The sequence below is a fragment of the Zonotrichia albicollis genome, chromosome 3 (assembly GCF_047830755.1).
Source record: "Zonotrichia albicollis isolate bZonAlb1 chromosome 3, bZonAlb1.hap1, whole genome shotgun sequence".
Taxonomy (NCBI): Eukaryota; Metazoa; Chordata; class Aves; order Passeriformes; family Passerellidae; genus Zonotrichia; species Zonotrichia albicollis.
The window spans coordinates 36,804,258-36,820,480 of NC_133821.1; the positions used below are offsets into that span (position 1 = coordinate 36,804,258).

General features: G+C 40.7%; 1 protein-coding gene across 1 annotated transcript in view; it reads right to left on the minus strand.

The window, feature by feature from the left end:
• The window catches only part of ABCG5 (ATP binding cassette subfamily G member 5), an 18,521-nt gene extending 2,301 nt beyond the window's left edge, over window positions 1–16,220 (minus strand). The window contains exons 1-13 of the mRNA XM_074537175.1: window positions 15,886–16,220; window positions 15,037–15,158; window positions 14,451–14,587; window positions 14,133–14,231; window positions 13,001–13,133; window positions 11,517–11,656; window positions 10,138–10,267; window positions 7,345–7,558; window positions 6,893–7,098; window positions 5,932–6,070; window positions 2,713–2,898; window positions 949–1,061; window positions 170–292 (exon numbers count right to left, since the gene is read on the minus strand). Of these exons, the coding sequence (XP_074393276.1) occupies window positions 170–292; window positions 949–1,061; window positions 2,713–2,898; window positions 5,932–6,070; window positions 6,893–7,098; window positions 7,345–7,558; window positions 10,138–10,267; window positions 11,517–11,656; window positions 13,001–13,133; window positions 14,133–14,231; window positions 14,451–14,587; window positions 15,037–15,158; window positions 15,886–16,007 (1,864 nt within the window). The 5' untranslated portion in view covers window positions 16,008–16,220. The remainder of the gene's footprint in view (window positions 1–169; window positions 293–948; window positions 1,062–2,712; window positions 2,899–5,931; window positions 6,071–6,892; window positions 7,099–7,344; window positions 7,559–10,137; window positions 10,268–11,516; window positions 11,657–13,000; window positions 13,134–14,132; window positions 14,232–14,450; window positions 14,588–15,036; window positions 15,159–15,885) is intronic.
• Window positions 16,221–16,223: the final 3 nt, after the last annotated feature.

Consider the following 16,223-nt stretch of genomic DNA (forward strand, 5'->3'; position numbering starts at 1 on the left):
ACAAGCCCTGTGTTTCTGCAGTTAATCCATGACACACTTTTTGAAGGCAAGAACAAATGGTCACTAGGAGCTCTCTCTTTTGTTCATGCCAAACAAAGATTTATGGCTTTTCAGACACATTATCTGGAGTGGCATCAAGAACCAAAGATGCCCCATGTGGTAGACTTACTGTGTTCATATGTGTTGAGGGTTCCAAAATGCAAGAAATGGTGACTGTCTGAAGGGCACATTAAAAATGAGGTGTTCACTGGTACTAATAGAGTCATGGATTTGTTTTCTAACTGTTGTTGATCTTGTAAAAAAGAGATGCAGGAGAGATTAACAGATAAAAATATGCAGCCTTAGAGAGGAGCACAGACACCTGGCTACAGCACCCCAAATATCTTAGGGTAGGTTCCAAGCTGTAAGTTTTACCCCACTAATGTGTATTAGCTCCTAACCCTGCCACCCTGACTGATTCTCTTGTTTTGCAGCAAAGCACAGCCTGACACACCCAAGCTGCTCAGTAAATACCATGGAAACACATTTGAACTGAAGCCTCTCTAGTATTAAGAGGAGATACTTGGTCAGCTGTTACCTCTCAATACTCCCTCCACTGATGTTTGATCTTAGATTATGCAATTTTCTTGATGTTCTATTTGTGAATATTGCACAAAAAAAAATAATTCCAGACTGTAATAAACTTAGCTTCCAAAATTCCTCCAAAGAGGGGATGAGAGGTGAAAAAGAGGAAGATGGAAGTACTGGAAGAATGAAAAATGGCTGGAACAAAAGAATCAAATTCTGCTCTAGCTTAATGATGTGGCATTATAGTCTTCACTAATTAGTAAGTTCTTTTTAGCAACTCAAAAGTTACCTTTATTTTATCAGGATACATGTACAAAGAAGGAAAATTAGCATCAACATCTCATTAAAATTATTTATAATGGACTTTTTTTTAACACTTACCACATGTGAAGTTTAAGCCATAAAATTCATTGACTACAAGGATTTCGCTGCTGTATCTTTGAAATGTAAGAAAACTGAGTAGTTTGAAAGGTTTTGGCATTTCTTCAATGGTCCTTAAAGAAACAGAGAAGTTAAGCTGGCTTTTGCTACATACCAAGTGACCCCAAATTAAAATAAGCTCTTATTGTTTGTAACTTGTGACAAAAACAATTTTTGTCTCTACCTGTAAGGTTTTCAAACATAAAGTCCAATTTTAGGGCTAAATGATGAGACAACCATGAAGGCTGTCCCTGACTTCGGTACAGTGTCACAACATTCAGCCCTGACTTGTTTATGAACAGTCACAAAGAATTCTATGTTTGTTTGCTGTTCACATGGCAGTGATAAACTGAAAATGACAGGACCCAATATAAACCTTACTTGCAAAAATGACTTGCTTTCCAAGTAAGAAACCATCATCCCTCCCTCCATCTTCAAAACCAAGTAATACTGAATAGGAATTCATTGCCCCAGTAATAACAAAGCAAAAATGAAGCAAAAATAAGGAGAAGAAACATTCAACAAGACAGGGCAATTTCAGCATCTAACAAACTTCAAGACTTAAAATTCAACAACAACAACAAAAAAATAACAGGCAAAAACCCCAGCAGCCTAAGTTTCAATGCTATTTTTAATGTCCTTCATTGCTTATGAAGATCAATCAAAAAGATTCATAATAGTAATGATCAAAGTCTGTGCTGTAAAATAAGGTCAGAAACCACTCTAATGCTTTGAAGTTATCACTAAGGCATTAGACTACGGTAGCAGGAATAAATGTCTTTCACTATAAACACCCATCTTCCTGAAATCAGGCAGGGACTAAATAATTGGACCTTAACCTAGCTTTGTATTGTAAGTATGAGCTGAGATCTACTTTAAAGAGACAAAGCATCATCAACTTTGTGAAGATTCAGATGGTTTTCTTGAGGACAACACCATGTGTTGTTAGGCTTACTACATTTTCATTGGGAGGGTTTCAGGTAAACATATCATACTTGCTCAATATCTTAGGAAAGCTGCTTTTAACAACTACACACTTATTCTGGTATGTCCCTCAAAAAACTCAGTAATTTCAGTATTGACAAATACAAGGAGGAAACTGTTCAAACTTCACACAATTAAAACACAAACCCATCTATTTACACAGTAATAGAGCAAGTGGATCAAAATTTTTCTGCATATTTACTGCACTACTCAATAATTTTTATAGATTTCAGTCTGTACGGTAGAAAAAGGGACTGAAAAGTTTACTGGCTAAACTGGATAATTATACTGGTAACATACTTGAGAGCAATTGCTTTTTTAAACCAGCATTACCAGTGTTTAATTTCATAAGTTCCAGCAGTTACTAAAAGATGTAGAAACACAGATTTTTGGTGGGCTCCTTCAATGAGGACAGCATTTCACATCATCATGTCAGCATCAATAAAAGAATTCAGATGAGCTGATAGATATTAATTTTTCAGTTTTATCTTCAATGTATTTGCAAAAACTGGGGGAAATCTTCAATATTTTTGTTGATATTTAAAGATACTAAGTGTCTGGTTTTGTGTTTAGTACAAGGCCCAACAAGATCAGATAGTTCTGCCTCTGAAGGAGCACAGCTGCTCTTGCTTTTCCATCGCTACCTGTGCATTACTGGATTTCTTCAAAACCAACTGTTCTAGAAACTCTTCCACATCAATGTTAACAGCAACACTGTAACAAAGGAAGATTGTTTCCTACCTTACTAGTCCCGTTCCCACTATGACACCAGCTGAGTTAAGAAGCACAATGCTACTCTGGACTACATTTGGATCTTGAACCATGCCAAGTATAACAAGTGTTATCAGTTCACCAATCATGTGAGATGCTAGGACAACAGCAAAGAAAATTCCAAATCTGGAAGCATCAGGATACAATCCTATAGTCCTGTACAAAGATGAGCAAAAGAACAGTTAAAAAACAATGTTTGGGTAGTAAACTTGAAAAGTAGCTTTTACTTTTGTTTCTATTTGGGTTTTTTGCAGTTATAGCTCATTAGGTGAAGAGTTTATGCCTTAATCCTTAGTGTATTGTTTGGAATCTTAACACAAAGGACATCTACTTACTATCACTATGTAAGTGCAGATACACGAGGTTTTCTCCATCTAGATTGAAGAGGGTTATGCAAAGATGTAATTCTTGTAGAAACCCAGGTTTTTTGAAGACAATCACCATGGCTTTTCTATTCCTTAAACTAACCTGCTGCTTCTTGTAAAGTCTTTGCAGTGGGAGTCATTCGTGTAAGTCACATATTTAAAGAACATCTTTATGCAGGTAATTAACAGATGGGATTTTGCACTTCTGATAATGTGCAAGCAAACATAAGCATGGATATACTCAATTAAATGAAAAACTAATTGAATTCACCACCCATGTAATTCACACCAAAGCAATTTCCCCCATACTCCTAATTCTTTAATGCAACATGCTGTTCTCAGTTTTCCCCTAGTTAACCCAAGGGAAAGAGTCCTCTCAATCTTTACTCAAAATTAAAAAGTTAAGAAAAGCCTGCAATTGCCTGACAAACTTAATTCAGCCTTATAGTGTATGTGACAGATGACAAAACCCTTTATTACACTGTGACACATTACTCTTTTTCCAAAATGCCTCATACTAAAATTGCCTCACACTAGGTGCACACTGCATGCTTTGCTTAGCTCACAAGCAGAAATTCAACATTTAATTTTCTTTTTTTTTTGTTGCTCAGTGCAAGACCCTATGGGGTTTTTTTTTAAAATCCACTATGTTCAAATATGGTCTTAAAAGAGAAATATCATTTTTTTCATAGGCTTTCCTGTAGTGTTTCTTGTAACACCAGAATATTTTATGAATAGATGGATGAACATTGAGTATTAAACACTCAGTGAGGTAGCAGGTATTTAACAACTTTTAAGTACAGATTGGTGCAGAAGAAACAGTTTTCCAAAGTCCTACCAGAAAAATATCACCTCTGAGCTGCTCTACTTTACACAGATGTATGGAGACACAGGCTAGTTAATCTGGGGTATGAACAGAACAGAAGAAAGAAAGAAACAGCCCAAATAGAGAATATTACAGCAACAGAATAACAACATGATGTGAACTTTTAGAAGATTTCCCAGAGGTATCTTCAGCTAGGAAAATCTGCACAGACAGGACCTTCACTTGGTTACAAAAGAGGCCCTCTTTGAACTTGGCCAAACCTGCCTTGTGTCTGGTCAGGTCAGAGTTTGGGTCTGCCTGACCCAACTGGCTGCCTCCACAAACACAAACGCTACAAGAAATGGCTTGTAAGAACACATGCCAGAGGCTGTCAAAGCCTCTCAAAAAGTTAGTTCATTCCACAAAGTTCAGTCCTGCATAACAACTGCCAAAATTTCATCCAGAAACTGCTTGCCCTGAGAGGTTAAGAGCATTGTGAAATCACTTGGACACATCCCTGATGGCTTCCAAACAACTGCAATATTGGCAAGATAACACCTGTAAATATTATCCATTAACTGGAGCCTCACTATTTATTGTTGGTTGTGTTTGAGCCAACCAAAACACAGGGGCAAAGTCTCTGCCCATGTTGATTCCCTGTTAGTTATAGAGTTGAGAGAGTCATGGAGCCCGGACAGCTGCTTGCCAAATGGCTCTTGGCACCAGTCACAAACAGAAGGTCAGCACAGCTTTAGTGAAAGGAACAGTCATTTCTGTCTGTCTGTCTCTCTGTGAAAAAAAGGCTTCTCAGGGAGCCCTGCTTTAAGCAGGCAGCACTGACAGCTTGCAGAAATAAAAGCCCAGGTAGCTAAGGGGATAAAGGAGGCTACTTTTCATATCCACACCAAACTAGAAAACAACCTGCCCATGCATGCAAGTCCTCACACCTGGAAGAGAAGAAATCTTCCTCTCAGGGATATTCTCTTTTCATTGAGATTTCAAATGGAAAGAATTAAGTAAACATTGAGCACAACCCCTCATTGCCTACTATAAACCAGAAGGAAAAAGGGAATAGTCATCCTTTTTTCTGAGTTTTTCTAGATGGGGGGAAATTGCTACAAAATTCTCTGAGCAGAAATTCTGCTTCAGAAGTCCAAGCAATTTTGTGTGGTTCTACTTTATCCATTTTCCATCCATCTTACTGGAAATCAAGAGCACTAACATGCACAGCTACAGCAGAATGGCTTCTTCTTGCACTTTAACTCTTTTATCAGGGTGTATCCACTTATCACTTTTGAACAGGTCATCAGAGAACATCCACAACACAAACCAAGCCTGCTCATCACTTGTACACATTTCACTACAGATTGCCAAATGATTGCAACTGTCCCAGGAAAACTAAAATTAACTTTGGTGCACTACTCTCTCAACATTAGAAAAAAAAAAAGATTGAAGGAGAGAAATTTGTCCTTTTCTCTGGAGGGTATAAGAAAGGGATCCAGATTTCATCACTTTCATATGCTGTAGCTAAACCCCAACATCCTAGGAAATAAAAGTTCTGTTATTGTCATGTGCCTACAGCTGACATCCTCAATTTGGGGTTTTTTCGTTTAGTTTGGGTTTCTTTGGTTTTTTTGATTGTTTGGTGGTTTTCTTTTTTGTTTTTTTTTTTTTTTTTGCTTTGGTTTTTGTTTTGTTTGTTTGTTTTTTTTATTTCCTGTATTTCTAAATGTAAAATGACACTTTCTGCTTTCAATATGACAAAAGTATGATAGCGCTCCCAGGTCCATTAAAACTTTGCAAGTTACCTAAAGAACTGGTAATTTATTTACTGGGGATGTGTTTTCAGCTCTCCCTGAAAGAGAAGGGCTATTTTGTGTCATCTTTCCTTATGCTTTCTGTGTAATCATTTTGAGAGACAACAGCAGGAAGCCATGCCAGCAGGCCTTTTGCTGCCATGTTAACTGACACTGGTAACAAAAACAAAAAGACAACCCAACAGATGGTCCACATGCTTACCAGTATATGAAGGTGCTGAAAATGGCCACACTGATGACACTGAAGGGCAGGAAATGGACTATATAGGCCACAAGCATTTGCCATTTCTTATACAGGCCATCTTTACTTTCTTGGTCACTGATAGCACGTAGAGCTGGGACTGAATTAAATATATAAGAAATGAAGTAAATTATCATTAAACAGAAAGAGCAAGACTTGTTGCTAGCAGAAATGATCTGAAGCACAGGGACAACTTTGAGAATATATCACAAACATTTTGCATAAATTACTCTGATCCCTTTTTCCCTCACTGTAAATGCAAAGTATGCTCCCTGCAGATTGCAAACATTGGTAGGTTTAATGAAAGAGGCCTAACTTATCAGCATGCAGGACAGACTTCTTTTTTTTGCATATACAAATTAAGGACATGAGAAAACCTCTGTCATTGGTCAATTTATTGAGGCACTCTGATTTCAAGCTGATGACAGCAGTGTATGGTCTCTACATGAGCAAAACAGTTTTAGGGCTGTAAAAAGAAATTACTGTTGCTTTCAGTATGGCACCTGTAGGAGAAAAATCCTTTTAAAAAATGTAATTATCACATAATAAATCCAATTATGCTTAATTGCTGTCAAAGTTGGTTTGTATTTCCATCTTTTCCATGTGTCTGGTTTTGAGCTCACTTAGGTATTAGCTAGACCTAGACCTTGTCTTGCCTATAAAGTGCTACACACAGGGAAATCTTTTGCACAGTTTAGAATAAAGCCTTCATAGACAGGCCAGCTATAAAAAAGAAAGGCAGGGATGAGGGCATATTCCCTTAAATTCCATTGAATTTTGTGCTTCTGTATCAACTCTGACATTACCTAAGACCAGTGAAGATCCTTTAAATTACAATCTTCAAAAGAGACTTTTTCTTATTTAAGGCAGAGTGGCAGCAGCACCTGCTGCTGCACGTAGGACAGGACAGACAGACACTCACACAGGGCCACAGCATTGAGCATCCCTGTGTAGGGGGGGGCACTCACACACTGGTAGACAAGCCCCACCCGGTCCTGCACGGCTCCCTGGGTCAGGTCATTGCCGAGCCTAAGAAGGAAAACGGCTACAAACAAGCCGAACAGCAGGTTCTGCAGGAGGCGCATGATGATGCCTATCTTATCTCTGGAGAGATTTCTCGTTGTTCTCCTGAAACAAAACAACAATAAAAGGCTTGCTAGCGACAGCTGAACACATGTTGGTAGGGTATTCAGCTTTGAACAAATCTTAGACACAGTGCCCACAAAGAGCTAATATATTAAACAAGACAAGGGACAAGTACAGTGGGAGATCAAATAACCAAGGAAGTGCATCTATACATGGAGGGGAAACCTCAAAGACTAGTGGAGAAGGAATAAATATTTGCTTCAAAAAGGGGGGCAGGGGAAGTCTTACCGTAAAAGAATCAGTATTTGCTCAAAGCAATTGGGTGAGTCTTTGTTTTTGAATGGTATTGGTGGCAGCTCCTTCATGTACTTTGTTTTTTCAATGGCTGCCAGTACTTTGCTAAAGATCTCTGAGTTTCTATAGGCTGATACAAATTCCTGAACTCTACTGTAGGTTTCAAGTTCGTGTTCCTTGCTTCGGGTGTCCACAGATGTCAGATCCACTGTAAAATGACAAAGCTTTTACTCTATATCCACATCACCTTCCCTTCATACCTTTTTCCCTGTGCAACTAACTTCTTCTTGCATCCATTCTAAAATATGCAAAGATGAAAAGGTCAATTTAAAGTATTCAAGGCTTCTCTCTCCCTTCTGTTAAGATGCAGTAGGAATTAATTAACTGCAGCCACAAGAAATCTGTGGTTTGTGACCTCTGTAGGACCCTGCAGTTCAGATCCTTAATCTGGAAATGCAAGGCCCAAGCACTGTGCTGGTCAGACCTTTAGCACTCTCCTCGCACAGAACAGAGTTGCAGAGAGCAAGACAAAGCACCAGAGGATGAAGATTCCTGAAGATGAAGAGACGACTTATCTGGTCACATATTTCTCAGGTTTTCAGGCAAATGCTCAGACGTGGCTCCACGGCTCCCCCTTGTCCTCTGCCCACTCCTCCCTAACTATGGATCTGCATTTTCTGCTTAGTGTGAACTCACACTGTAGAGACATTGCTCTTCTCTCCTTGAGCTGCTAATGCATTGTTGCACTGGGTTTCACCTACCTCATTTGCAGACATACTTTTAATGTGAAGTTAGAGGATGTTCAGCTGGCCAAATTCCCCTACCAGGCTCAGCCCAAGCTGAAAGAAGTAATACTGACTGCCATGGAACTCAGGAAAGGTAACTATTTCACAGAGTTAATGTTCCTTTCTAATAAGCCCACCTAAACATACTCCTGGCACCAGCAATTCTTTTGCTGGCAGATGGGAAATTTGTGTGCTCCATTTTTACAAGTCACACAGATTCAGTAATAGTGCTAAAAAGCCTTAGAAATTTCCCTTTTCCCTAACAGCAATGAATTAGCCAAGGTTTTGAAAACTGGATTGTTGTTCTCAGCAATATTTGTTCTTGCCCAATTTTATATTACTCTTCTACATCTGCTAAGAGGTCTTCATCAGTTATTTATTCCTAAGGTTTCTCTCATCTTTAGATTTCAGTTTTGCAATGCTCTGTTCAACTTCAAAATGTAAATTCAACAAAAGGAGGTCTTGTCCAAGATTCTTAAGTTTCCTCAAAATCTGAATTAGGTTTATGAATAGTTCCCTGGTGTTCTAAAAGCTGGAATTCAGCAGAATTGTCTTTAATGGTAAACACATCCAAAATGAAGCCTCTGCTTTTACAAATGTGAACATCTGAAATGCAGAAACACTTTTTGAAACTTGGCCAGTGTGACTTGCTGGAAGTCACACAGGAAATAAATGGCAACTGGGTGTGCTATAAAAGAATTGTAAGACTGACTACGAACTAGACCAACCAACTAACACCTACCATGCATTAGTACTTTTTGCAAACATGTGACAGTTCAGCAATATAATCCACACTCAATACATAGGATATATTTTCCTCTGTTGTTGGTGTAAATGATATCAGAATCTGTCCCTTCATTCACATCAAATCACACAAAAAAAATATAAACTACCAATTTTCAAAAGACTAAATATTCTGATGATTCTTTGCTCTAATCTGTATTTTTTTCCTTTCTTGTCACATTCAAAGGTTGACATTTGAAGAATGCAGTACTTCTTTACCAAGCTTTTTTAAAAGTGGGTCTAAATCTCAAATCATCTCTGCTTTTCAAGACTATTCAAATTCATGAAGGCAAAATTATCCTCACTGTCATACCTGTATTTTCAGCTTTATCCCATTCCAGCTTCATGTCAACAACCATCCTCTCTTCTCACTGAGTTAAGAATGCCATGCAGACAATAGGAAAACACTGCCTGCTCTGAATGCAGCTTTTTGAATTGGCCAAATTCTCTGGTTAGTGCTCAGCTAGTACTGCCAGAAATTAACCTAACATGATGGATTTAAATAGAGTTATGTACATGGCTGCACACCTGTACTCATACAAACACATCCACATTCTCCTCAAACCTGTGCCTGTATGGATGAGAGACATGGATGACAGACATGGATGCCCTCCAGAAAAACCAAGTCTCATTTCCAAAGTCTCCTGCTGACCCTTTTTTTTCACCCTGAATTGGTAAAACAATACTCTCCAGCTTATGCCAACAGCCATAATCATCTTGCCATCATCATGTCCTGAAGCACCCATTCTGTTCCAGTTGTCCACCCTGGTATTAGCAACTTCCCAAGACTTTCAGAAAGCTCAAACTTAGAACTGCTGGAAATTGATGCCTCAAGCCATCCCGTATTTATTCTACATCCTTCCCTCCACACAACACTTTCAAGTTGCTTGGCATCACAGAGTCTGGAGCAGCATGGGATTTTCCACAATTTTGGAATCAAAATAATTTTCCAACATCCAGTGCACGGCCATAGCGAAATGCCATCAGGAATCCACAGGTTTCATGAAGCTGAGATTCTTTTTTTAGTGGTAGTTTACTCCTTTACTGCAAATATGGCTATTTGATGGAGTCATTAGGAATGACATGGGAGCAGCCCCCTCTCTGAGCTGAAAACAATTAAAAAGTTAGAGCAGAATTCAAATACATTTCTATCTCTGGAAAAACTTTAACTTGGGGAAAAAACCAAATTGTTTTACCAAAACAACTTAGACAAACTTACCATAGAAGTCAAAAGGGTTTGATTGTTCAGGACAAGAATAGCCACAGTCACTGAAAAATGAGATCATTTCCATAGGGCTCCCACAGAAAACCATTTCTCCAAAGCTCATGATGGCTATTTTATCAAATAACTGTTGGGGGAAAATGAATATATTAGCAGTATGTACTAAGAATCAGAGAATATGCTGACTTGGAAGGAACCCATCAGGATCATCTTGAGTCCAACTCCTGGCCCTGCATAAGACACCCAAGAATCACACCATGGGCCTGAGAGCATTGTCCAAAAGCTTCTTGAACTCTGTCAGACTTGGTGCTGTGGCCACTTCCCTGGGGAGCCAGTTCCCAACCACCGTCTGTGTGAAATCTTTTCCTAAGATCCAACCTAAACCTCCCCTGTCACATTTCAGGCTATTCCCTCAGGTCCTGCCACCAGTCACCACAGTGATCAGATCAGGAGTGCATTCATTCTTGAGTCCAGCTACTGTCTTGGTAATAGAAATGCTTTGATGGGAAAAATAGTTTGGACACATTCAAACTTCCTTACTGTATTTCTCCCAAAAGACATTTGTCCTTTCTTTCACTCCTCTCACTGGTGGTTATGCAAAATGACATATCTTTAAGCTCTAGTGGTTCTCCAAACTGTCAATGACAACAGCATACAGAGGTAATCCACAAAGAGAGATGTGGCTTTCTGACTTCACTCCTAATGCACCTTCACTTACTGACTGACCCCTTTGGTGCTTGATGGCCCCAGTCTGTAAAACCCCCAAACTGTTGGCAAGGTTATCCTGAAGGGCTTAAGGACTCTAACAGCACTGCTCTCAAGTGAACATTTGTCAGGACAAGATTCCCACCAGGTATAATCAATCCATAGTCTCAAGACACCAGGGCTGCTTTCAGTCCAGAAAAACACTGTTGCTCCCCTCTGGCTCCACAACCATTTACACTCCATTCAGTCAGCCAGGGGAGAGGAGTTTTGCATTCATGTGGCAGGTGGTGGATAAGAGCAAAGTGAGAAACAGTAATGGGAAGAGAGAAATGCTTTTCCCAGCACATACCCTGCATGGCAGGACTGGCCCACCACACAGCCAAGGTGTACCCACATGCCTTGCCATGACTTCTCCCACTGGGTTTGGTTTGGGCAGCTGCACAACACAAGTGTTACGCACACAGTCAGACTCCACACTATTCACAAGGCAACGTGTGCTAAGGGCCCTGTGACTGGGTCAAGGCCAGAGTTGCAAAGTTCAAGAGAAGCCTCTAATTAAGCAAAGGAAGGGAAAAGAAGCAGCTATGGTGGGTCTTGTACTTCCATCCAGAAAAGAACCTAAGTACTAAAAGGTCAGGTGGAAAAGCCAATAGTGAGTAGGTATCACCTACCCTGAAAAGTTCTGAGCGAGGCTGATGGATTGTAAGGATCACAATCCTGTCTCTGTGTGCAAGCCCTGAGAGAAGCAAGACAAGCTGGTTTGCAGTCAGGCAGTCCAGCCCTGTGGTTGGTTCATCAAGTAGCATCACCTCTGTTAAATGACAAGGAATAGCTTTAAAATTCAGGTAAATGAGGAGCAAATGGCATAGCTTCTGCCCTTAAAGCTAATTTGGCAAATAACATAGAAATTACTGGGTAGGTGAAGTTCCACACATAAAGCAGGGTATATACAGATATTGCCATGACAGGATCTTTCAGTTTTATTTAGTTTCAGTGGTTCTGTTTCAATAACTAGGAATAAGGACATTAAAAAATACTTCAGAGCATAATACTTCTTTTAAATTCATGTGAAATCTGAAAATTACCAAGATAGTTTTGATACATACATCTGCTTTCAAGAACAATAATGATAAATTTCAGCATTTACAAAATTGTAAACATAAGCAACAAAATTAGCTAGGATTTATATATTCTGAATTAAATACTTATATACAAATAGAATTTGTTATGAACAAACCAAGAATTGTTAAAACACAGCAGATGCAATTCCATAGATTGAAGCAGATGTTACTGCCTTTTCTTTATTATTTTATTGTACATGAAATGGAAAAAACTTATCATCAAATCCATTATTTTTATAGAGATGACACATAGCACACAAGAGGGCAATCCAACCTTGGTCAGAGTACGAGGGGAGGAGAGTTTTCACTCCAGGTTTATCTACACAGAATTACTAGAGTGTTTACTGTAGAGTTGAGTGAGCTCCTGAGCAGCAATCACACCCCAGGAGTCACCAGCAGCAAGCATGTACCTCGTGCTATTTCAGTCCCTCCTGCCTAATATGCAATTGTAGCACATCCACATAGCCACAAGGACTCCAGCATCCAATAAATACATGGTGTGTATTCACTCTGTGAGATTCTGGCACCTTCAAGAAACTCTCTCAAAACTGACAAAATTTTTCCCATGGATAATCCTTCCATAGTTACTCAGCTTTGATTTCCTTTCACTGGAATTTTTTTGGCACTGGAATATACATGGCACTCACACATACATAGATGAAGGGCAGCTACTCCGCTACAAGGCTCAGTGCTTGCACATGTATGGCTCTAATGTACTCAAAAATGATAAATAAATGGACCACAGGCAACATTTGGGAAGGGTGAACCCAGAAAGACTTAAAATGGATAAATCCAAGTCTAAACCTATGTTCAGTCCTTAAGATTTTTAATTTGTCTGTTTTCCAACTGATCAACTAACAGATCAGTGGCTGACCTCAGTAACTGCTTATTCTTTCCTGTCATCACCAGACTGGCTTCTGCTGAATTAAAGAATGCAGATGCTTTTGTATTTTAAAGTGGTTTACAGGGGCCTGTGGTAGGAGCACAGTGACACAGCCTTGCTTTATTTTGAGAATGCATGCAGTGGTACTTACTGGGATCTTGTAAAAGCTGGGCTGCAACTGATACCCGACGCCTCTCACCCCCAGAAATTCCTACAACATTCCGGCTTCCAATTATTTTGTCAGCAATGTCGCCGAGACTCAGCTCAGTCATAACTGCATCTACCTAAAAAATAATTGCAATTTCAAAGCAATTGAGAGCAAATTCAAAGCAAAACTAAGAGATAATCCACAAAGGATACCTGTGTGCAATGGCAAAAAAAAAAAAACCAGAAAAAAAAAGACATAATTTTAAGTTACAGCTTTACCAATATCCTGCATGCATCCATTCTAGTTGCACGGTATCGGGCCTAATTTCTATTTGATTATTTTTAATACATTATTTAAATTATTATTTTTTAAAATTTTATTTCAATGTATTTTGAAATGAGTCAATTTTAGCCTCACTTGACACTAAGAGATTAAGAGTTCAGAGGTATCTAGAAGTTAAGGTATGGAGCATAATTGGCTCTGGCTTCCAAAACCAGGGAGCAGGAAGCACATCAATTCTGGGAAAGTAAAAAGTACTGAGTGGGAGACTGGGGAAGAGAGAAGACAGAAAGAAAGACCCTCTGGTCAGGAATATCCAGTTTTACTTTAAACAGAATTCAAAAAGAGTCCTTTAAGTAAATCCAAAACACACTGATTTCATCAAGGAAGTAGCTTGTAGGAGGCTTAGCAGACCAGTGCTGTTTTGAGCTGTTGTGGTTATGAGAGATATCCTACAGGAGACAGAGTGGTGCCAGAATCAGTAGTGCTGTCCATGAGAACCAGCACACATGGGCCAAAATTCCCCAGAGAACTGAGGCTCCCCCTGGGGAAGGCGAACTGACCTCAGTACCAGGACCAGCATCTCCTGCAGGGGTAACTGCTTCAGCTTGGGGTGGGAGTTCTGTCCCACCATAATGGGGGCGTCCTGGGGCACCAGCACAAGCCCCTTGGAGAGGTGGGAGCACCAGAAAGCTTGTGTTCCACCCCTCAGCACGGGTATTTCTACCCATTTGAAGAATGAGGATTAGCAAAACCTCATAAACATAAAACACAGCCATGGATGGAAAGTGCTGCAGGTGAAAACACTACATGACATCCTGTATGACTTTCTGGTGGAAGTCTGTAAAATACAAACCTTCTTTTTGATGGAGCTGTTGGAGCATTTCTTAAGAGTTAGTAAAGCTGTGTAGGTCAAAGACTCCTGTACAGTGAGAAAGCTTAACAAAGTGTCATTCTGAAAAAAAAGTGAAGAGGAAGAAGGAGTTAGTTCTGTAGTAATTAAAATTTTGTCCCTCTTCATGCAAGCCTAACCATTCATACAGCTTATTAACTGTATGATCTGTCCCAAATTTCCTTGTAAAACCACATTCACATTACACTACTCCATTACGCTAGCAACTTTTTTTTACACAAAAGGAAGCACAGTACACAAAAGATAAATGTAGAAATCAACCTGTGGCACGTAAGAGAAGCAATCTCTGAACTGCTCCCTCTTCAGGTGACGCCCATTCACATACACTTCACCAAAGAAGTTGTCTTTATGTCCCAGTCTGCCTGATATTGCATCCAGAAGTGTTGTTTTTCCAGATCCTTTCAAACAAAAGAAATTAATCATGTGCTGAGATGAATTTTATGATTCCAAGAGTGGTAGCCTGACTTGGATGGACACATCCAAAAAGTACAAAGTTGGATTTTTTCCTCAATAACTTTAAAATAATAGGGCCTGCAAATGCAGCTAATTCAGGGAAACTAAATAGGAAAATTGGAATACAAATTAGCATTTAAATAATAAAAAATTCACACTCTGCAGTGAAACATTTGAGTTTTGAAGTAACCTTGTCTGTTATTGAAGTTATAATTGTTAGTTAGATGACAGAAGACTGAACTCTGAAAACCAAGCACCATTTTTACAAAGCAGAAGTTAAAATCAGCCACAATTTCTTTATTTAAAACACAGACCTCAGTCACATGCATGTCACTATGGAAGTCACCAGTATTAACTGTGATCTTTTTTTGTTTAAAGTACTGGAACAACTTACCAGAATTTCCTAAGATCCCCATAATCTGGCCACTTTCTATGTGAAATGAAACATCCTTAAGTATTTGCCGGCTCCATTTTTTACAATATAATGAAAAGTTCCACCACGGGCCAATACGCTCTCTTGGAAAACAAACACCAATCAAACAATTAGAGAGAGAATACGTAAAAATTTTGCATAAAGCAAGTGAATGGTTCACAGCTACCTGCGTGTGGGATGGGAGCTGCAAGGACTTTAAAATATGGGAAAATAAAACTTAAAGTCTTTTCCCCCTTGTCCTTTCCCCTCCCAAGGCTTCAACTTTGGCATTACCTGGAAGATAAAATGAGATCTGAGCACGATTTTCAGAACGATTGCTAAAAAGCTTTTGGACTACAACCAAAAGGGCAACCATGAACTGTGGCTTTATTTGCTGATGATGTTTGCCAGGGTTAATCCACCCGTCCCTTTCCTTAGGGCCTCGTGTTATCCCCCTGGCAAGAAAGGCACTGGGAAAGGGCACTTTTGGAAATCACTAAAGCACGTCCTTCAGAGAGGCGTGAAGGGGATGCGGTGGGGCTCCGGAGGCTCAGCCCTGAGGCACCATGAGGGAGGCCCGGCACCATGAGGGGGGCCCGGCACCATGAGGGAGGCCCGGCACCATGAGGGGGGCCTGGCACCATGAGGGAGGCCCGGCACCATGAAGGGGGCCCGGCACCATGAGGGAGGCCCGGCACCATGAAGGGGGCCCGGCACCATGGCTCCGGCCGGGCTGGGCTGCGGCCCAGCCCACGGCCCACAGGGCCAGCCCCGCTCCCGCAGCCCCCGGCGCCGCAGCAGGGACCCTCCACACCGCCCTCTCAGCCCTACCTGATGGTGTAGGAGACACCCTGGACGCTGATGCTGTTGGGGAGTTGCCCCACAGCCATCCCGTTGCCTGCGTGCCCAATGCTGCCGTTCTTCTCCAGGGTGGGAGACGCTCTGCCCGACATCCTCGGGGCCGGGGCTCCGCAGCCTCCCTGCGTCCCTCACGCTGCTGGCCCGGTGCCTGCCACTGCCGCCGCCACTGTCACTGCCGCCACCGCACCATGCCTGCCCCGGCACCGCGCAGGGGCAGCTCCCGCTCTCCGGGTCAGCAGGTCGGTGCCCCCGGCACCTGCCGCCTCAAAGAAAACAGAGGGGCTGCCTGTTCTTTCTTTTTCAGGAGA